The sequence below is a fragment of the Podarcis liolepis genome, assembly GCF_965112155.1.
Source record: "Podarcis liolepis genome assembly, chromosome: 2".
Taxonomy (NCBI): Eukaryota; Metazoa; Chordata; class Lepidosauria; order Squamata; family Lacertidae; genus Podarcis; species Podarcis liolepis.
Window position 1 is genome coordinate 118,924,330 of NC_139555.1, and position 22,679 is coordinate 118,947,008.

A 22,679-nucleotide genomic window follows, 5' to 3' on the forward strand; every position below is an offset into this window, starting at 1 on the left:
AGTGTTTTGGGACTACAACTCCCATCATCCCTAGCTAACAGGACCAGCTAACAAAACATCTGGAGGGCCGAGTTTGCCTATGCCTGCTTTAGGAAAACATCAGGTTTGTTGTTGTTGTTGCCTTTGTTGTGAACTACAATTCCCAGAAGCCCTTACGAGCCCCAAAGCAGATACCTTGGTACCTCGGGTTACATATGCTTCAGGTTACAGACACTTCAGGTTAGAGACTCCGCTAACCCAGAAATATTACCTCGGGTTAAGAACTTTGCTTCAGGATGAGAACAGAAATCGTGCTCCGGCGGTGCAGCGGCAGCAGGAGGCCCCATTAGCTAAAGTGGTGCTTCAGGTTAAGAACAGTTTTAGGATAAGAACAGACCTCCAGAACGAATTAAGTACTTAACCCGAGGTACCACTGTACTAGCCACCTTCCCTTTGTGGGGAAACCAGCCAATTTTAATACAAACAAACCAAAGCCCCCAATGCACAAGCGGGATGGAACCCAGAATAAGGACAGGGGTTGGGAAAAAAGAAAGAAAGAAAAAAGAAAGAAACTCCCGAGGCATTGCAAAGAAAATACAGGGCAGTGATAAAAAAGGAAGAAAACCCATTGCAATACTAATCCTAAAGTGAGAATAATATCCGGGCTTGCATCCACCCTTTGCTTTGCCAAAGAGGAGGGGAGACAGAGAGAGAGCAGATTCCTAGAAAGGAGCCCCAGAGAGTTAGTCTGGCCTCTTCCTGCCGTATCTCCTCCCCCTGCAAACGGAGTCTTGTGAAGCCGCTTTCCCCCCGCCGCCTTCCTTCGCCTCCGGGAGTGGCTGCAGATCTGGGGGGTCTCCGGAGTGGGGGGGGAGCAGGTCTCTTCCGGAGGGGAATCTGGGTAAGTTGCACCCAAAGAGGAGGCGGAGAAAGGGCACGATCCTGAGTGGGTGGGGGAAGCAAGAGAGGGAGATCTGGCGGGGGATCGGGTCGCTCTCTTCGCTCCGGAGGGGAGAGAGAGAGAGAGAGTTCGCTCCCTTCCACCTCTAGCCATAAGACATAAGAGGAGCAAGATCCTGGGTTCAAATCCTCCAGAGCTGAGGCTCTTTGCAAGAAGGGAGGAGGAGTTGAATTGCATCTGTGCATGTTGAGCTCCTTTAGGGTGCACTCAGTTTGGGAGAGGCAGCCTCACTGAAGCCAGGAGGGCTTACTTCCGAGTAGACCCGGCCAGGATAGCCGCTTCATAGCCTGCTTTGTTTTCTAAGGAGCTCAAGTCGGTGGGTGTGTGGTTATTTCACCACCACCACCACCACCATTGCCTGATCCTCACTACAACCCTGAGAGGTAGGTCGGGGTGGGAGAGGATTGAGTTGCTGAGACACAGCCAGACGGTTTGAAATTGAATTGAAGCCTGCCCTGGTCTGACGCTTTTAACTGGGCTGCTGTTAAAAAGAACTACCGTATTTTTCGCTCTATAACATGCACCAGACCATAACACACACGTAGTTTTTAGAGGAGGAAAACAAGGGGAAAAAATATTCTAAATGAAATAGTGGATATATGATTTTTGTGGTTCATGCTGTGGCCACAGACATGTGATCTGACAGTGAGTTTGGAGTAGCCCAATGCAAAAATCCTGAGGATCCATGTGGATCCATGCTTTGTAACCACGGAGGAGGGAAGGAAGGGGAACCATGGATCCTCTGCTCACGACTGCAGCAGATCCCCCCCGCCACCCGCAGGCATTCACTCCATAACACGCACAGACATTTCCCCTTACTTCGTAGGAGGAAAAAAGTGAGGGTTATGGTGCAAAAAATACGGTATCTAAAAAAAGTATGTATCTATACACACATGTGCACATACACAAACACACACAGAAAAGTGGAATGGTCTTCCTCTGGAGGTGGTGGACTCTCCTATCTTGGAGGTTTTGAAGCAGAGGTTGGATGGCCACCAGTCATGGATGCTTCAGCCCAGATTCAGCATTGTGGGGGGTTGGACTAGATGACCCTCGGGTCCCTTTCCAACTCTACCATTGTTCTATGATTGTGTGTCTCTTAACGTGCCTTTGGGCTCCCAAGAAAGACTGCAGCCTTTAACCTTCCCCGTTCCTCGTCGATTGCTTATACAGTAATAAAAAAAAAATTAACAATTCCTCCCCCCCATAAAAAGTTAATTTTTAAAAAGCAAAGCCTACGTGTATAAGCTAAAAGTGGCACACGGTGTCTTGGAAGAGGCGTTTCTCCAGCTCCCCTTCGCTTTTACAAAACACGTATTTCATTTAGAGATTGTGTGCGAGTATATGTAAATACATTTAATATATGTATGTAAATTAATGCAAGGCAGTTTGCAAAAAGGCATGGTAAAGTTGTGATTTATTACTGGGGTCCCCAATGTGACGCCACAGTGCCCTCAGACCCCCTCCTCTGACTCCCACCAATGTTTCTTGCCCCTCCCAATTTGTTACTGACAGTAAGAGCTGTTCGACAGTGGAATTTGCTGCCAAGGAGTGTGGTGGAGTCTCCTACTTTGGAGGTCTTTAAGCAGAGGCTTGTCAACCATATGTCAGGAGTGCTCTGATGGTGTTTCCTGCTTGGCAGGGGGTTGGACTCGATGGCCCTTGTGGTCTTTTCCAACTCTATGATTCTATGATAGACTAAGAACAAATAGGGAGACCCTACAGGTCCTCTGTTTCCTACATTCTATATATAATATTCTATGGTTTTTGGGGAAGGTGGGTGGGTTACCTTCCTTTCTGGGTGTGTGTTACCTGCTTTTTTTGGTCAAGGTTTTATTTGTTCTTTGTTTTGATGTTGCTTTGCGCGTGAGAATACTGACTACTGCAGTTTTTCCCATCTGTGAAATGGGCATTTGGCGCACTCAACATAGTTCCTGAATTGCCTGACGCACACAGGTTTATACATGTACCCCACACCTTCTCAAAACAAGAAAAGTACATTTTTGTTTTATTTAAAGACGAAAACACAGATTCTTGAAGAGAAGGAGACCAGTGTCTCTTCTACAGATAAGATCTGTGGGTGATCAGCTGTAGATTGGGAGCGGTACTGATCGCCCAACTGTCTAAAAGGAATTGTCTTAAACCGGGGTCAGCAAACTTTTCCAGCAGGGGGCCGGTCCACTGTCCCTCAGTCCTTGTGCAGGGCCGGACTGTATTTTGGAAAAAAATATGAACGAATTCCTATGCCCCACAAATACCCCAGAGATACATTTTAAATAAAAGCACACATTCTACTCATGTAAAAGCACACTGATTCCCGGACCGTCCACAGGCCAGATTTAGAAGGCGATTGGGCCGGATCCGGCCCCCGGGCCTTAGTTTGCCTACCCATGGCCTTAAAGGCTGCCAAAATGAAGAAGGCTAAACCATTAGTGGACATTTTTTAAGTGTGTGTAAAAAGACTATGAGTTCAGCGCTGTTCTAGTACTGACAGGAAAGAAAAAGAAAATTTCTGGGTTCAGAATATTCTCAGGGGCACCCTGCTCTAACTGAGCGTCTTTCGCACCTGGTTCTGGTTGGTGGGGGGCCTGAGAAACTTCAAGTCTGCCCCACCCTTGGCTTCAGCCCTACGCAAACATGTATGATTCATGTCACTGAATTGTGTCGAGTGACGTCCTGACAAAAGGAGCTTTTGGGGAGGCAAAACCTGTTTGCCACAAAATGCAAACGAAAAACCGTTTGAGAAATTAATCCGGCTACCCAAGTACGGGGTACGAGAAACGTGAACAGCAGAAGGGCAGTGAAATAATTAAATAAATTCGTGTTTAAAAATTGGGCACGGCATGGCAGTTGAATAGATCTGGGATGGATGGATGGATGGACACTTAATTCCCACTCTGGCCATAAAGCTTGCTGGTCTCTATGGGCCAGTCACTGTTTTTCTGCCTAATCTAACTTTCAGGGTTGCTGTTGAGGTCATGGGTAAGCAAGGACTGTGAATGCTAAATTCTAAAACCACTATTCTCCTTGGCTGTTTTTAGGGTCCCCCACGCTGTGGGTTAAACCACAGAGCCTAGGACTTGCCGATCAGAAGGTCGGTGGTTCGAATCCCCGCAATGGGGTGAGCTCCCGTTGCTCGGTCCCTGCTCCTGCCAACCCAGCAGTTCGAAAGCATGTCAAAGTGCAAGTAGATAAATAGGTACTGCTCCGGCGGGAAGGTAAACGGCGTTTCCATGTGCTGCTCTGGTTCGCCAGAAGCGGCTTAGTCATGCTGGCCACATGACCCGGAAGCTGTACGCCGGCTCCCTCGGCCAATAAAGCGAGATGAGCGCGGCAACCCCAGAGTCGGTCACGACTGGACCTAATGGTCAGGGGTCCCTTTACCTTTACTTACCAGCCTTTTATTCACTAAACCTTTTTTGTTTTTAAAGGGTTTGCAAACCTCGGGTCCCCAACCCCACCCCAAGCCTGGGGGTCTCCACCTCCCCACCCATGCCCCCGGATGTTTGTCCATAAAGTAGGAGTACTGTACGTCCAGAATTTCCCAGATGTAGCTGGGAGTCGCCCACTGGAAATAGCAGCTGGGTGGAATTTCCAAAAATCGGCAAAAATGTCCGGGAAAACCAGGGGGGTATGGCAACCCATGTCTGGGAGTGTAGGTTTTGTGTCCTGATTTTCACTTTTTGAAATGCAGCAACCCTACCATAAAGACCCCCTACTTGGAAATCAGTGTTTGCCCTGAGGGTAGAGAAAGCCGTGCACAACGGCTTATGTGGCATTTTCGTAGTTATGTGTTATTTTTTAATTTTTTTGCAGGGTGAGGGGTGTAAGATTGCTTGTAAGATCATGGCATCTGGGGGAAGTTTCTCCTTGCCAGGAGGAGCGGCTTGAGGTTGCCATAATGGCTACCAAAACTCCTTAAGGAAGAAAATGAGATGGGCTGCTTTCATTACAGTGCAAGGGGATGTGGTCTGAGCTCACATCTGAGGCTGAGTTTTCCGAGGGATTTTCTTTTTCCGGAGAGATAATATGCGTTCTCTCCTAACCACTTCCTCCTCTGCTTTTAAAAACGCTCTGTTCTTTTTCTGACCTTCTTGGTGTGCAGACGTGGCTGAGAATCTTGTGCTTCCTGGTCCAAATTTGGATCACCCCACCCCTCTTTTTTATAACATTTTTTAATGGTTTTACGAAATTTTATACATTTTAACCATTTCAAACATGAAAACAAAAGGTTCTGTTGAACTTTCGGACCTCCTTCCCTCCCTCAATGGGTTCCATATTCAAGATAAAATTCTCTGCATTTCCCCCCCTTTATCCATCTGTTCAATATCCCTGACTATGATTTTAACTGTTTACAATGGTCTTTTAAGGAAACTAAAAATTTACTCCAGTCTTTTAAGAATACTTGATCTTCCTGGTTTCTGATTTTCCCCGTCAGTTTCCTTCCTTCCATCTCTGGGCTAGAAGCATTCTCTCTCTCTTTTTTTATTAATAATTTTTATCAAATTTTTCTTTTACAAATTCGCCATCCCAAACAATCTTCACAAATTTCATCTTTTTGGACTTCCACCAGCTTTTCCACCAATCATCCATATTTTCTATTTTAATGCATTTTCTAATATTATATTGCCATTTAATATATCCTTTTCAGATCTACTTCTTTTTTTACAATACATCTTTAACTCTCACAAAACCTTTTTAAATCCTACTAGCGTTGTCTGTTCATCACATATGCTTTTCAGGTAATCTGTAAACTTTCCCCAGTCCTCAGTGAACCTGTGATCACGTTGGTATCTAATCTTCCCAGTCAGTTTATCCAGTTCTGCATAGTCCATAAGTTTCATTCTCCATTCTTCAAGGGTCGGTAACTCCTCTTGTTTCCATTTTTGGGCCATTAATATTCTTGCCGCTGTTACTGCGTATTGGAAAAGTTCATAATCCCTTCTATTTATCTCTCTTCCAGTTATTCCTAACAAAAAGGCTTCTGGTTTCTTTACAAATGTGTATTTAAACATCTTTTTTAACTCATTATATATCATTTCCCAGAAACCCTTTACCTTCTTACATTCTCGCTGCCGTCGCTGGATACATAAAAAGTCTTTTTTTAATCCTTTAGGCCAAATTCATACCATACATTTAAAGCACTTTAAACCACTTTAAACAATCATGGCTTCCCCCCATTTTCTTTTTTTTTGGGGGGGGGGAACTGTAGTTCGTAAAGCGGACAGTCCCCACCCACCCCAAGTTACAATTCCCACGGTGGATTCACCATGAATCTCTCCTTTGGGAGTTGTAGCTCTGCGAGGGGAATGGGGGGCGTGTCTCATTTTTTATAATTTATTTAATCATTTTTTCAATACAAACAACAACCACCAAAAAACACATACAACAAAAACCACAGTAACACTAATAACACAATTTAACAATTCAGATTTGAGTACTGATATACCTATAACTACACCTTTTAAACAATATTTCCCCACCTCTCCTCCCTCCACCTCCCCCCACTGTCCGCCTTATCGCTTAAATATTCCTTCCAGATTTCTTCATATTTATCCATTTTTAATTTGCGTCGACATGCAATTCGTTCGCATGTAGCTAGTCTGTCCATATTGTCAATCCATGTGCTCAATGGAATCTTTTTTGCAGCTCTTCCAATTCATCAAAACAAGTTTTTTTGCTTCTAATATGGCACGGTACATCCATTTTTTTAGACCCCTTGTAATCTCCCACGTTTCCGGTATATAATTTAGAATTAAATTCATAGAATCATAGAATCATAGAATCATAGAGTTGGAAGAGACCACAAGGGCCATCGAGTCCAACCCCCTGCCAAGCAGGAAACACCATCAGAGCACTCCTGACATATGGTTGTCAAGCCTCTGCTTAAAGACCTCCAAAGTAGGAGACTCCACCACACTCCTTGGCAGCAAATTCCACTGTCAAACAGCTCTTACTGTCAGGAAGTTCTGCCTAATGTTTAGGTGGAATCTTCTTTCTTGTAGTTTGGATCCATTGCTCCGTGTCCGCTTCTCTGGAGCAGCAGAAAACAACCTTTCTCCCTCCTCTATGTGACATCCGTTTATATATTTGAACATGGCTATCATATCACCCCTTAACCTCCTCTTCTCCAGGCTAAACATGCCCAGCTCCCTTAGCCATTCCTCATAAGGCATCGTTTCCAGGCCTTGGACCATTTTGGTTGCCCTCCTCTGGACACGTTCCAGTTTGTCAGTGTCCTTCTTGAATTGTGGTGCCCAGAACTGGACACAGTACTCCAGGTGTGGTCTGACCAGAGCAGAATACAGTGGCACTATTACTTCCCTTGATCTAGATACTATACTCCTATTGATGCAGCCCAGAATTGCATTGGCTTTTTTAGCTGCCGCATCACACTGTTGGCTCATGTCAAGTTTGTGGTCAACCAAGACTCCTAGATCCTTTTCACATGTACAGTTCAGGAATAGGGGGTCTCCTAAAAACTCTCAGCAGCCTGAACAAACTGCAGCACCCAGTTTGTTGAGGGTGGTGGGACTGTGGCTAGCAAAAACTACAGTTCCCATGATTATTCGGGGGGAGTCGGTGACAGTTAAAGTGGTATAGGAGCGATTTAAATTTATGGTTTAAATGGTACCCTAGAAGTGGGCTGGGTAGTCTTAAAGTTTTGGGGGAATCTGCTTTATTTTTGTTCCGTTCCAAGATGGTGGCGTGTTCATACGCTGCGGCTCTGAGCTCCCAATACTTCACCTACTCACTGTATACAAGTTGTACAAGTGACAATAAAGTATTTCAATTTTACCAGTAACCGGAAGTTTCTAGTAAAAAGCCAGATACAAAATGGCGGCTCAAGGGGCTGGAGCCAATGGCAGCTGCAGGCCACACAACCTGAGAAACCACACATCACTAGAAACCGTCATGGCTTCCTCCAAAGAATCCTGGGAACTGTAGCTCGCTGAGGATTCTCAGTTGCTAGGAGACTCCCATTCCCCTCACAGAGCCACGATTCCCAGAGTGCTTTAACAATCAGCCCCTATTCCCAAGGAAATTTGAGATTTGTAGCTCTCTGAGGTGAATAGAGGTCTTAAATAGATGACATTTCCATTCTGTTACATCTAGGCCTCTGTTAGAAATTAGCCAGGCGCCAGGCGGTCCAATTGCGGCCACGTGGAGATGTCTAGATCATAGAATCATAGAGTTGGAAGAGACCACAAGGGCCATCGAGTCCAACCCCCTGCCAAGCAGGAAACACCATCAGAGCACTCCTGACATATGGTTGTCAAGCCTCTGCTTAAAGACCTCCAAAGAAGGAGAAGACTCCACCACACTCCTGGGCAGCAAATTCCACTGTCGAACAGCTCTTACTGTCAGGAAGTTCTTCCTAATGTTTAGGTGGAATCTTCTTTCTTGTAGTTTGGATCCATTGCTCCGTGTCCGCTTCTCTGGAGCAGCAGAAAACAACCTTTCTCCCTCCTCTATGTGACATCCTTTTATATATTTGAACATGGCTATCATATCACCCCTTAACCTCCTCTTCTCCAGGCTAAACATGCCCAGCTCCCTTAGCCGTTCCTCATAAGGCATCGTTTCCAGGCCTTGGACCATTTTGGTTGCCCTCCTCTGGACACGTTCCAGTTTGTCAGTGTCCTTCTTGAATTGTGGTGCCCAGATGCTAAGTTGGCTACTGACATCTCCATCTGGCTGGCCTCTCCAGCTTTCTTAAGCGGGTCAGCAGAAGAGCTTATTTATTGCATTTCTATTCCAACTTTTTCTCCAAAGAGTACATGGTTCACCCCCCCTCCTCAGTTAATCCCTACAATGACACTGTGAGGTAGGTTAAGAGGCTGTGATGGATTCCAAGATCGCCCAATGAGCTTCATGCCCGAGTGGGGATTTGAACCCTGATCTCCCACATCCTGGTCATGACACTCTGACCACTACACCACCCTGGCTTCCTAGAGTCCTTCTAGGATGCAGCTCTATAAAATCACTGTATTTTTCGCTCTATAAGACGCACCAGACCATGACCCACCTAGTTTTTGGAGGAGGAAAACAAGGAAAAAAATATTCTGAATCTCAGAAGCCAGAACAACAAGAGAGATCGCTGTGCAGTGAAAGCAGCAATCCCTTTTGCTGTTCTGGCTTCTGGGATAGCTGCGCAGCCTGCATTCGCTCCATAAGACGCACACACATTTCCCCTTACTTTTTAGGAGGGAAAAAGTGAGTCTTATAGAGCAAAAAATACGGTAAGTGGGTAAATAAATATAGGGAAAGCAAAATGTCACTTAGAGCAGGATCTGAAATATTCGGAAGCTTGAATTTGTTTTATTCTGGATTGCTTTATTTGATGCTTCAAGGTGTCATAAACCGCTTTTAGACTTTTCCTTTAAAATAGAGAGCAGAATAGAAATGAAATTAAGTAGGGCTGCCACATGTTTGGGATTTCCCGGCCGTATCCGGGATTCGGAAACAGCATCCAGGCGCAATTTCTGCAAATTGGCAAAAATGTCTGGGGAAACCCCTGCATCTGGCTACCCATGTTAATTTTTTTTTGGCAAATTTCCTTAAAAATAGTTCAAAAACTTCAAATTTTGCAAAAATCTGGATTTTCAGTTTTTGAAAATATGTATCTGGATTTTCTGTTTTTGAAATATGGCAACCCTAAATTAAGAAGAAGAAATTTCCTTGGGGAAAAACTGATGCCTAGACATTACATTGCAGCGACCGTAACCTAGGTTTCAGGTGACATTTTGTGATTAGCTTATATATCTGGGTTTCTTTTATTTATATACATTTTTATCGGTTTTTTTAACATCATTTCCAAAAATCATTTAACATAACTTCTAATCTTATACAATATTTTAGACTTCCGTCAACCACTTCTGAAGGGTTTTGCGTTCTTTATCACTTGTCCTGCATTTCTTAATTTCTCTATTACTTTTAATTATCCTTAACCAATAATTCTCATCATAGTCTTTCTTGCCATTCTTCTTTCGTCGGTAATTCTTCTTGCTTCCATTTTTGTGCCAATAATATTCTTGCTGCCGTCATTGCCTATGAAAACAACTTACCGTATTTTTCGCCCTATAGGACGCACTTTTCCCCCTCCAAAAATGAAGGGGAAATGTGTGTGCGTCCTATGGGGTGAATGCAGACTTTCGCTGAAGCCTGGAGAGCGAGGGGGGTCAGTGCGCACCGACCCCTCTCGCTCTCCAGGCTTCAGGAAGCTATCTGCTAGCCGTGGGAGACCCAGCTCTCCCATGGCTAGCGGAGACCTTGCCGGCACCCAGAAGCTTGGGGCGCACTGAGCTCCGCACGCCCCAAGCTTCTGGCTTCGCGCAGCGCTCCGCTAGCCGTGGGAGAGCTGCACGAAGTCGCGCGGCTCTCCCACGGCTAGCGGAGACCTTGCCGGCCCCGCTTTTCTTCATTTCCCCCCCCCCCAAAAAAAACTAGGTGCGTCCTATGGGCCGGTGCGTCCTATGGGGCGATTATATATTAATATCATCTCCTACAATGCCAAGTGAAAATGCTTCTGGTATCTTAATAAATGTATATTTTAACATCTTTCTCACCTCATGATATATCGTTTTTCACTTTTTTACATTCCCACCACATGTGATAAAAAGTTCCTTCCTTTTCTTTACACTTCCAACATTTATTACTTGTTTTATACATTTTAGCTAATTTCACAGGGGTAATATACCACCTATACATCATTTTCATCACATTTTCTTTCAAAGCATTGCATGCAGTAAATTTTAATCCTTAATCTTTCCACAGTTTCCCCCAAACGTTTAGCTGTTTATTATAACCAAAATCTCTGGCCCAATGTATCGTAACCGACTAAGTAGAAATGCTTCTAGTGGGAATGTAAAAAAGTGAAAAATTTCTGGGAAATGATATATAATGAGATGAAAACGATGTTGAAATATACATATATATCTGGGTTTCTAAAACTGATCTAGGTGCAGGCTGGACATGTCTGCAGGGGCTCTGGGATCGCTTCCCACTTTCTCAAAATCTGCTCTCTGTCTCCCTCAGGAAAAGCGCCACGTTTTGCAGAGGACTGCCGCTCCCTTTGTGCCGACGTGGAACGACGGACGCTGCGCACCCCGGATAATCTGAAGCCGGGAACGTCGGGGCGAGGAAAGGAAGAGCCGGGCGAACACCTAGGTGCATTCAGGAGATTTGCCACCTTCGGGAGCGAGTGCGAGGGAAATGTCCGCCGAGCAGGCCCCGCGGATCCTCCAGGAAAAGAGCATCCGGGAATTCCTACAGAGGAAACCGGGGGAAGAGATCAAGCAGGAATCTCGCGACGGCCTCCTTCAGCAGTGGGAAGCCCAGTGGCAGGAGTTCCTGAAGACGGTGGAGGCCTCTCAGCCGGGCCCCCCGCAGCCGCCCGAGGAGCCCACCCCCTGGGACGACGCCAAGGCCTTCCTGGCCTCCTTCGAGCAAGTGGCCGAAGCCTGCCGTTGGCCGCGCGAGGAGTGGGTGACCCGGCTGCTGCCGGCCCTCAGCGGGGAAGCCAAGCACGCCTTTGGCAGGCTGGAGGGCCGGGACAGGAAGGATTATGGGAAGGTGAAGGCGGCCATCTTGCAAGGGGACGCCATCAGCCGGGAGAAGAACCGTCAGTACTTCCGGCACTTCCGGTACCAGGAGGCCGAGGGTCCGCGAGGGGTGTACAACCGGCTGCAGGAGCTCTGCCGGCGGTGGCTGAAGGTGGAGAGGCACTCCAAGGAGCAGATCCTGGAGCTGCTGATCCTGGAGCAGTTCCTGACCGTCCTGCCGCCGGAGATCCAGGGCTGGGTCAGGGAACGGGGGCCCGCATCTTGCACCCAGGCAGTGGCCCTGGCCGAGGATTTCCTCTGGATGCAACGGGAGTCTTTGAGATGGGAGCAACAGGTGAGAGACCCCGCGTCCTCTCCCCTCCTGCCCCTTCCTGGGCGACAAATGTGGCCCTCCGGACCTCTCTGCCTGGCCCTCGCCAGCTCTGCTTGGCACTGCCTGACTGGGGCGCATGCTTGAATTCCGATCATATCCCTTGCCTGTGTGGCTAAAGGATAGAAAGGGATCTGTGTAGAAGCTAAGCCTCCTCCTTTTGTTTGCCTCTGGCTACCAATCCTTTTTTTCAAATTTTTTTATTCATTTTATAACACAAATAAACAACACAAACAGAAAAACAATACAAACAAATTCTTGTCTTATCCTTATTTTTTCTAAACATTGTTAGGTGAGCTTTTCCAAGTCTTCCCTGTCTGATATTCATTTTACCTCATCTTTAGCAGTTTCCATGTATCATAATTTCTAACTGTTTTTTTTAATCATGCTCATTTTTACCATGAAAATCTTCACATTTTATCCTTTACAAATAATACTATTTTAAAATACACTATCTTCTACTTCTAACCCTACAGCCTATATCCACTTCCAAAGCTATTCTAAGATTTAAATATTAACACATTTTTTCAAATATTCTTTAAATGTCTTCCAATCTTCTTCCACCGTCTCTTCACTCTGGTCTCGGAGTCTCCCAGTCAGTTTGACAAGTTCCATATAATCCATCATTTTCACCTGCCACTCTTTGATAGTTGGTAAATCTTGTTTCTTCCAATTCTTCGCTAGTAATATTCTTGCAGCTGTTGTGGCATACAGAAAAAAGTAACATCCTTTTTGGGGATTTCACCCCCCCCCCCACTATACCAAGTAAAAAGGCTTCTGGTTTCTTAATAAATGTGTTTTTCAACACTTTTTTCAGTTCATTATAAATCCTTTCCCAGAAGTCTTTTACCTTGGAGCACGTCCAACACATGTGGTAAAAGTTCTGGCTACAAGTCCAGCAATATCCGGAGATCCCAGCCAGATGGACAGGATATTATTATTATTATTATTATTATTATTATTATTATTATTATTGACAGGGAATCATCATCATCATCATCACCATCATCATCTACTGGTTTCCCCATTCCTGTTCTAAGCAGAGCCTCACTCAAATGGAAGATAGAATCCAGCAGACCTGCTCAATGCACCTTTTTCACTTTCGAATTTATTATAATTACACATTTATCCCACATTTTCCTCCAGTGACCTCAAGGTGGCATACAGAACATCATTCTCTCCTCCCCATTTCATCCTCACAGCAGCCTTGTGAGGTAGATTAGGCTGACAGATGTATGGTGTCTGGCCGAAGGTCACCCAGTGAGCCGCATGGCTGAGTGAGGATTCGAACCCTGCTCCCCCAGGTCCTAGTCGGACACACTAACCACTACACCACTCTGGCCTTTTGTCTTTGTCCAACACTCACACCATTACACCACACTGCTCTTTACCTGCGAAGCTAAAAGCCTGCCAGTATTAGAAAGGAAAAGGTATTCAACAAAAAAGGGGGCCAGCAACCGAGAAGGCCCCGTCCCTTCTCTCCTCAAAGTGTATCACCTTACTAAGAAGCCCACGACTGTATGGTCCCTCTGCTTTATTATTGCAGGGTGTAGATTGGGGAGCAATGATGTTAACGCTTCATTCTTTCATCTTTCAGATGTCAAGGAAATAATCAGCTATCCTATTTTTAAAAGGCAGCCCTGTTCAGGGAAGTTTTTAATATTGAATGCTGTATTGTTTTATAACACTCGATTGGGAGCCGCCCAGAGTGGCTGGGGAAACTCAGCCAGATGGGCGGGGTATAAATAAATTATTATTATTATTATTATTATTATTATTATTATTACTATATCTATTCAGGTTTTTCCCCCCCATTTGGCAAATCTTAGCTTTAAGCAAATGCCTACTTGCAAAGCAAAATACTGTTTTGTTGTTTCGTGCTGGATGTTACATTATGTGTGATTTTTTGCTGTTTTGTTCTGTTTGTATGTAAAATTCCCCCCTTTGGGTAATAATAATAATAATAATAATAATAATAATAATAATAATAAATTTATTATTTATACCCCGCCCTTCAAGCTGGATTTCCCTAGCCACTATGGGTGGCTTCCAACAGAACACCAAATAACAATAACCTATTAAACATTAAAAGCTTCCCTAAACATGGCTGCCTTCAGATGTCTTCTAAAAGTCAGATAAGCATTTCCTCTATATCTGATGGGTGTTCCACAGGGCGGGCGCCACTGCCGAGAAGGCCCTCTGCCTGGTTCCCTGTAACTTGGCTTCTCACAGTGAGGGAACTGCCAGAAGGCCCTCAGCGCTGGACCTCAGTGTCCCGGCTGAACGATGGGTTGTGATTTACAAATTTCAATAAAAACTCTCTCTCTCTCTCTCTCTCTCTCTCTGTGTGTGTGTGTGTGTGTGTACACACACACACACACACACACACACGGTGTGTATATATATACATGGTGCGTATACACACACACACCCCCCCCCAAAAAAGGTGAGGCAGAGAGATGGTGATTGGTCGAAGGTCATCCAGTGAGTTTTGAAGGGGAGCTTTCTCCCAGATCCCAATGCAGTGCTCTAACCACTACACCATATTGTCGTTTGGGGCTGAGTTGGTGCCAGACTCTTCCCTCCTTTGCTGTTGTCCTGCCGCTCCCGCTCCTTGGTGCTGCTTCATGTTCTGGTCCTTCCTACTGTTTCAGGTGACAACGGCAGGGGTTCCTTTGGCGGCGGTGGCCGTTCCACTGGCCAAGGCGGAGCCAGCGGCGCCTGATTCTGGAAAGAGGCAGCTGTGCATGGTGGTGAAGCAGGAGATGGATGCCGTCAACATCAGTGCCCTCGGTGAGCGTGGAATGCTGGCCCATGGGAAAGAAGTACTGAATTCAGGCGAATCTAATACGCCGTCGAATTGAATGTGCACCTCAGTTTTCAAAACCGAAAAAGTATTTGCTATGTCAGCGGTGTTTTTTAAGCTTGCCGTCGAATCTAATGCGCCGTCAAGTCTGAGGTGCACCCTAATCTTTGCGATGTAACTATTGGAGCAGACCACATACATGGGGAGAAAACAGTAGATCTGGCTGAAAGATGTGCACTGATCATTGCAATGCAGTCCTAATTATTATTGCAGTGGTACCTCGGGTTACAGACGCTTCAGGTTACAGACGCTTCAGGTTACAGACTCCACTAACCCACAAATAGTACCTCAGGTTAAGAACTTTGCTTCAGGATGAGAACAGAAATCACGCAGCGGCAGCTGGAGGCCCCATTAGCTAAAGTGGTGCTTCAAGTTAAGAACAGTTTCAGGTTAAGAACGGACCTCCGGAACGAATTAAGTCCTTAACCTGAGGTACCACTGTCTTGTCAGGATTCAACCTCATCTGTTAACCGCCTCCAGACACTCACATAGGACCTTCACTGGTTCTGATTTGAAAGAGAGATAGAGCTTCAGGTATTTGTAGACGGATATCGTGGCTGGGGAGACCCAGCCAGATGGGCGAGATACAAATAATAAATTATTATTATATTATTATTATTATCACCTCTCAGTCTCCTCTTCAACAGGCCTCTCTCTCTTCCGGCAGGTGACATCCGACAGGGCGAGAACAGCGGGGAAATCCTTGGGCTCCAGCTGCAAAGAGTTGAGCAGCAGAAGCTGGAGGAAAACTTTGGGAACCAAGGCGGGCCGAGGCGGAGAACGAGAAACCACCAGGCCGAGAAGTGGAAGAAACCCCCCATTCCTTGCCCTGGTGGCGGGTTCCACAACGCCTCCATCTCGGAAGAGAAGCCCATCGAGAAGAGGAAGTACAAGTGCAACGTCTGCGGGAAGTTCTTCAGCTACAAGTCGAGCCTTAAAATACACCTGAGAATCCACACGGGGGAGAAGCCCTACAAATGCCAGGAGTGCGGGAAGAGCTTTATCCGGAGCGACCTCCTGGCGTCGCACCAGAGAATCCACACCGGAGAGAAGCCCTACAGCTGCTCCTACTGCGGGAAGAGCTTCTGCGACCTGTCCACCCTTATCAAACATCGGAGAATCCACACCGGGGAGAAGCCCTACGTGTGCCTGGAGTGCGGCAAGAGCTTCAGCCAAAAGGCGATCCTGAATTCGCACCAGCGGATCCACACCGGGGAGAAGCCGCACAAATGCCTGGAGTGCGGGAACAGCTTCAGCAGGAGCACTTACCTTACTTCTCATCAGAGAATCCACATGGGTGAGAGAACGTACAAAAACATCGGCTTCTCTGAGCAGTCGGGCCTTATTCACCCTCAGAGAATCCACATCGAGGAGAAACCCCACAAATGCCCGGAATACAGCCAAAACTTCAGCCAGCCGTCGTCATGCGCAACACATCAGAAAATCTACGCGCTGAGCGACACTATCAACGTTTTCGAGTGCGGGGAGAAACTTCAACTGGAGGCGGCATCTTATGAGACTTCTGAGCGTCCTAGCAATTAGCCTCATGTCTGGTCGCCTGCGGTGATTTGAGCTTGCCTCCTGGCGACCAGGTGTGTTCCCCCTTCCAGCAGGGATTAAAAGCCACATTCTTTATAAACGGCAGCACTGTAAATGCTCCTTCAGTGGAGATGCAGACAGGGGGCGCGATTTTATATCCTTTCGCATTCTGTTTTGCAACTAGCCGTAGGGCGGCTGCCAGGTTTGAGAGCAGAGGGAGGGATGCCGAGTTCTCGTCGTTTTCCGGCTGCCCTTCCTGTCCCCTGCGCTGGCATTCCAAGTTACCAAGCAGAGCGAAAGGCCATCCCAGCCTTTGCCCTTCGGTCGGCTTGCGTGTTTGATCTGTCTCAGTCAGTTCAGCCAACTGACCTGTAAAATATTAGTCACGTATCATCAGATAATGATCAAGTACAGTGGTACCTTGGGTTACATACGCTTCAGGTTACATACGCTTCAGGTTACAGACTCCACTAACCCACAGATAGTACCTCAGGTTAAGAACTTTGCTTCAGGATGAGAACAGAAAATCGTGCTCCGGCGGCGCGGCAGCAGCAGGAGGCCCCATTAGCTAAAGTGGTGCTTCGGGTTAAGAACAGTTTCAGGTTAAGAACGGACCTCCGGAACGAATTAAGTACTTAACCCGAGGTACCACTGTATTTGAAAAGGCTATCTTTTCATTAGAGTCCCGCTCTCCCTTTTTTAATGACTTTCCCCAACTCTCCAAAGTTACAGCTGTTGAGGACTGCATTCCCTTGCAGATAAGCTTTTTAATCTTTTTTTTGAGGGGCGCGTGCTGGTATTGGATGGGGGCAAAGAGCCAAAAGTGGGCAGTTTGAAGGGTTGCATAACATTCTCTCTGCCACCTCATTTCTCTCTCTCTCTCTCTCTCTCTCTCTCTCTCTCTCTCCTTCCCTCCCTCCCTCTTCCTTGTCCCCAGCGTCTGGTGTCCAGAGGTAGACTGCTGCAGCATATGGAGGCTCCACTGGGTCACCCACATCCCATAGAAATTTTGCAGGCTTTCCCCGTCTTTTTGGTCTACAGTCATACCTCATGCTACGTCCGCTTCATGTTACGTTCTTTCAGGTTGCGTCCTGTGGCGACCCGGAAGTACCAGAAAGGGTTACTTCCGGGTTTCGCTGCTCGTGCATGTGCAGATGCACAAAATGACGTCATGCGCAGAAGCGGTCAATCGCAACCCATGCGTGTGCAGACGTGCCGCTGCGGGTTGTGTTCTTTTCATGTTGTGAATGGGCCTCTGGAACGGATCCTGTTTGCAACCAGAGGTACCATTGTACTTACTGGGAAAGCTTCTCTCTCTTTTTCTCTCTCATACACCTACACATGATGCAGAAGAGGAAATAATCACAGGAAGGTTAGACTAGAGAGCAAAGACTAGAGTGGGTACACAGAGGGCCAGATGAAATGAAGTTGGGGTGGCGCAGCCTTCCCACCGTTGATTTAAAGTCTCACTTGCGACTCTACCCAGTGAGCATCGCTCTAGCCTGTTCCTTCTACTCGCCACCCCACCCCCCCGAGACCCAGTCCCCTGTAAGAGTTTTATGAAGCTGCCAGCAGGATCTCATTCTGGGGCGGGGGAACTTCCTGCAGCAAGAAAGTTAAGGAGTCCTGGACGGACCTTTGACTCTGATTCCTCCCCGAGATTCTTTTCCTCTTGGGAGATTGCCCGCAGTCCTAACAGGTAGCCAGTAGGAGGCGTGTTGCTGGGTTAATAGTTTGCCCCCCCCTTTCCCAAATCTTATAGGTATTGGGTGGGAGGGCAAGTGGCCTGTCCTTGCTAACAACTGACACCCTGGAATACTTAACAATATTTGGTAAGATGATTATTATTTCTTTGATCATGAAAGTGAAGAGCTTGTAAGAAGGTTCAAGAAGACGCTCGCCTGTCCCTGAAAAACCTGGGTTCTCACGTGATGCTGGTGAATCCTGACAGTTTCTGTGTGGCTCTTCTGGAGCCTTTTGAGCCTCTTCGGGTTGGAAAAGCTCTTGTCGCAGCCTGCGCACCGATGTCCTTTCTCCCCTGCTTGGATTCTCTGATGAGATGTAAGGTTTGCACCCAAGAAAAAGCCGTTTCCGAAGTGCAAGCTTTTATTCAGCTTCTCTCCTCCTCTGTGGACAATCCTGGTTTCCTTCTCCTCTGCCGCTCCCTGCTTTCCCACAGCCCCTTCACTTGCAATCTTGAAACGGACATTGTCCCTTCTCTTTTATGTTGGCGTTAGCAGAGCTGGGTGGATTTGGCCGTGTCGGTGGGCAGGTTTTTGGCCTACTCCGCAAGGCCTGCGCTTTTCTTTCCCCTCTGCTTCCAAATGCATAATGGCCACTCTCATATTCGGGAGAAAGTAAAAATGAGGGATGTGCTCAGGAAGATGAAAGGACTGGATCTGAATTGCCCCATCAGAGACACCAGCCATTCGGTACTGTGCCTCTTCACCATTTGAATTGCCCCGTCCTGATCTTTGGTCACACCTGCGTGCGACGAAACGGTCGGCTTTTTAAACATAGATAGGCGATTGGCAGCTTTGCTTTGCTTGTGAAGAGGCACCCCGCATGCGTTTTTTTGAGGTCTCTCACAGTGGCCTCCTTGAAAAAGAGGGCAGTGGTCCCTGTTGCCCATTGGTAGGGTGGCAGGCAGGGAGCCCAACAGCAGGTGGCGCCAGACCCAACGCAGGCAGATCCTAATCTAATTCTGCTATTCTCCTTGCTGAGTCCTACAAGGGGCACTGCTGAGACTGGTTGCCAGGTGCGTTGGGAGGAATTGGGACGGAGGTTGGTGGGGCAAGACTGTGTAGGATTTTCATAACGACAAGGCCCACGAGGCTTCTCCGCATTGCGAGTTCGCCTTTCTGAGAGGCTGAATTGTTAAACCTCCCTTTTCTCTTAAGCTTCTATAACTTCTTCGGTGGTGTGGAGGCGGCAGAGGGAGAGGGAGAAACTCTTCCGCAGTTCAGATCTTCCTGAACTGTAGGCACCCCCCTCCATGATGCCATCGCAAACACCAATTCTCCTGAACCGAACCCCTAGCACAGGTATGGCGACCCATCTTCGTATCCCCTTCTGACAACCTCTTGAGGGGGCCACATTCCAATGGTGGGTGGGGCCAGGGGCAAAAGGGGTGGAGCAACAAATGCTTTTTAGGGGGGCGGTATACTTTTGTACAGTAGGCCCGTTTCCAAGCCCCTCTTCTCTCCCCCCGGCCTGCAAGAAGCATAAACAGAGTGCAGGAACTCATCCCAGCCAGGCAAAACCTCTCCAGGAGACTACGAAGTGGGGGTCAGCGAGGGGGTGGCGTAGGGAGAGGTCCGGGGGGTGTTGGAGGGCTGTGTTTGACTTCCAAACCCTCGCCAGCACCTTAGGGATTCCTGATTGCGACACCGAAGAATGGCTCAGAATTTCTCTGCCTTAAAAAGATCATCTCCCCGAGTGTGGTAGCTGCGGGGGAGCTATCTTGAGCCGTAAAATGTGTCCCCAACCAAGAACGCTCACCCATAATTTTCAGAGACACGTCTTGATTTCAGACCTTGGCATCAACATGAGGACAGATGGGTCCAGCCTTGTGTTTAACATAATGTGCCTGGTTGCCATAGGTGAGCGCGAGCTCTGTGCAGGCGAGCAAGCAGGTTGGCGGAGGAGGAACGGCTTGTCCCTGCCTTCTGTTCGCCTGCTTGGTTTCCATCCTAGTTGCAGAGGGACAAAACACCTTTCTCCACACCAGTGTGGAAATGCAAAAGGGGGGCGACTATGGCATGATCTGCCTCTCCTCCAGCAGCCCTCTTGGTTACAAATCATATATTTTTTGCTAGCCTAAGATGCTCATAGGTGGTGTTTGCATCTTCACTGTGGAGGAAATCGAGAGCAGGCTTGGGGGTTTTTGTGTGTGTGTTTTGCTTTTTCCCAGGCTAACGATTGTAGTGGGGCTTAGTCAGATCCTGACATAATTATTTTAAGTTCACTATTCGATTGTCAAATCATGTTTATCTTGGCAACTGCAGTAGATGTTCTTTTGAGGGAGCTGTTTCTAATCAAGCTTGAAATTTGCCGAATGGCAAAGAATTTGATCTCCGACAACTGGTTTGCCCCAAGTGGGGTTACCTGGACTTAGACCTTTTGAGTTCAGGAGCAGTTCTTCGCAAACCTCATTTTGGAAAAACTCGGCACCAAACAAGTCAACCTGTAACGCTGTTCAGACTTTCCATAGATCTAAATTTTATTAAAAGGCAACTTTCGCTTTTGTTGTTGTTGTTTAAATGCTTTCCTATTGTTGAAACTTTTGATTGTGCTTTTCAAATAGTTTTTAAAAATCTACTTTTTTCTAAAAACAAAAACCCTTGTTTTTTAAAAGGTTTTATTAAGTTTGTAACCTAAACTGCTTACTGCGTGAGAATTGAGATGTGTATGATATTTTAAATATGGTCAATAAAATACCCTGGGTCTCTAGAGATTTGTGTGATTATGGTGGTGGTGTTTTATATATTAAAGATAATGCTGAATAATCTTTTGCTTTCTGTTTGACGTAACATGCAGTTATATGCAGAACAGACATAGCTTCCTATGTTCCTAATTTCAAGGTGAGAAGATTAAGCCTTGTGGCAGGCAAATGTGAAAATCCATTTTCAGCGATTGGGTAACAGCAGAACGTTCAGTGTTATTGGGGTGGCTCATATTTTGGGCAGGTGGGGTGTGGTGTGCCCCCTCTCACTACTGGCTATTTTTGCTTTTTTTTAAAAAAAGGGAACTCTGGTACTTTGAGACTTAGGGTAGTTCAAAAGCAAAAAGGGGTTTTATTGTACAACAAAATGGGTAAAACAAAAGATGATAGAATCATTTCAAGGAGCAGTAAACATATATATATATATATATATATGCAGGTTTTGGTGTCTTCGGGTGTCTTCCCGTGTAAGAGTTGGGGTGTCTAGGCGACGTTTCGACGAGGTCTCACTCGTCATCTTCAGGCTGGTGCTTTCGGCTTCTTGTTACTGGAACAGAGCAGGATCTCAGTGTTTGAGTTCCTAAAAATACTGTTGAGGGGGTGTGGTGTATAGCCTCCAACGTTCTGGGCAGATAGGAAGTTCCCAGGTCAGTGTGCCTTTTCTTCTTTTGTTCCTTAATTACTTGAGGGATATCTTGAGTGATTTCTTGAGTGATATTAGGAACTCAAACACTGAGATCCTGCTCTGTTCCAGTAACAAGAAGCCGAAAGCACCAGCCTGAAGATGACGAGTGAGACCTCGTCGAAACGTCGCCTAGACACCCCAACTCTTACACGGGAAGACACCCGAAGACACCAAAACCTGCATTCCTGTACCCGTGAAAATCTACGAAAGCATATATATATATATATATATATATATATATAGCCAATGTAGGTCTATCAGGACTGGTGTTATATGGTCTCAGTGGCCACTCCCAGTCACCAGTTTAGCTGCCGCATTCTGGATTAGTTGTCGTTTCCGAGTCACCTTCAAAGGTAGCCCCACTTAGAGCTCAGGGCCTCTGCCTATAATCTATCATCGTTATTGGAGAAGAGATGAGATCCCTGCAGATTGGAGGCAGGCAAGATGTCCCCATCTTCCGACTGGTCGGCTTGTGTGGATACCAGGAAAGATCAAAGAACAGTAGGTCTGTGAGCACTTAGAATAGGGCTACCAGACCTCCCCAGTTCCCGGGGACAGTCCCCGGATTTGCAAATCTGTCCCCAGGAAATGTGGCAGCCGCAGCCTCAGCAGCCTGGTAGTGCAGTTTGCTCTGGCTGGCTTCAGGAGCGGCTCGCTGCTGTGGTGCAGGAAATATGGCGGACGCCACAGCAGTGAGTAGCTCCTGAAGCCCGCCAGAGCGAACTGCACTGCCAGGCTGGCTCCTCCTGGGCAGCGGCTGCCCGCCCGTGACTCCTGAACCTTCCCTGATCTGTCAAAATGAAGGGGGAAGGAGATTGGGGAAGGCTCGGGAGTCACGGGTGGGCAGCACGCCGTTGCCCAGTTTTTTAAAAAAACTCTGCATTTTTGTTTCACAGGGTGCGAAAGAAGGGCTTTGCACCTTTATACAATATGCATGTGTGCTTGGGCCCAGGGTCTCTGGCCTCACCATCCCCACTACTGACTCCCTGTTGCTACTCGGCTTCAAAAAAAAAAAGGGGGGGGAAGTGTCCCTGGATTCATTGAAAAAAGTCTGGTAACCATAACTTAGAAACGGACACTAAGAGCCCCTTGCCAGCATGACCAGGGCTCAGGGATAGCGGATGCAAGAGTCCAGAAACCTTTCCAGGGCCACAACTACCCGGTTCCTAGTCTAGACTGACTGCCAGCAGCTCTCCAGGATTTCAGACCCATTTGTTTCCAAGCCTTCCGCATGACAAGCGGGCGGTCCTCCCCACTGGCTATGCCCTGT

The 22,679-nt window shown here is 46.9% G+C and overlaps 1 protein-coding gene across 6 annotated transcripts; it reads left to right on the forward strand.

Annotated features, from left to right (window-relative positions):
- Positions 1-730: 730 nt before the first annotated feature.
- On the forward strand, positions 731-20,734 carry LOC310701494 (uncharacterized protein). 6 transcript variants are annotated; one of them, XR_014523060.1, is made up of 5 exons: positions 731-880; positions 10,979-11,839; positions 14,530-14,668; positions 15,409-19,197; positions 19,242-20,734. XR_014523060.1 is itself a non-coding variant. In XM_083492461.1 (4 exons), the coding sequence occupies exons 2-4, from the start codon at positions 11,156-11,158 to the stop codon at positions 16,281-16,283; spliced, it is 1,698 nt and encodes a 565-aa protein (XP_083348587.1). In that variant the 5' UTR covers positions 731-880; positions 10,979-11,155; the 3' UTR covers positions 16,284-20,734. The 6 variants fall into 6 exon arrangements, 4 of the variants coding, with proteins under 4 accessions (XP_083348587.1, XP_083348590.1, XP_083348588.1 ...); XR_014523061.1 differs by lacking the exon at positions 731-880 and adding an exon at positions 7,904-8,008; XM_083492461.1 differs by having other exon boundaries at positions 15,409-20,734.
- The last annotated feature ends 1,945 nt before the right edge of the window (positions 20,735-22,679 follow it).

Excerpts from the sequence above, each read along its gene's own strand:
- LOC310701494 (XM_083492461.1), top strand. The coding sequence starts at position 11,156 with ATGTCCGCCGAGCAGGCCCCGCGGATCCTCCAGGAAAAGAGCATCCGG. Across the intron at positions 11,840-14,529 it reads CTTTGAGATGGGAGCAACAG|GTGACAACGGCAGGGGTTCC; the intron begins GTGAGAGACCCC and ends CTACTGTTTCAG. Across the intron at positions 14,669-15,408 it reads CGTCAACATCAGTGCCCTCG|GTGACATCCGACAGGGCGAG; the intron begins GTGAGCGTGGAA and ends CTCTTCCGGCAG.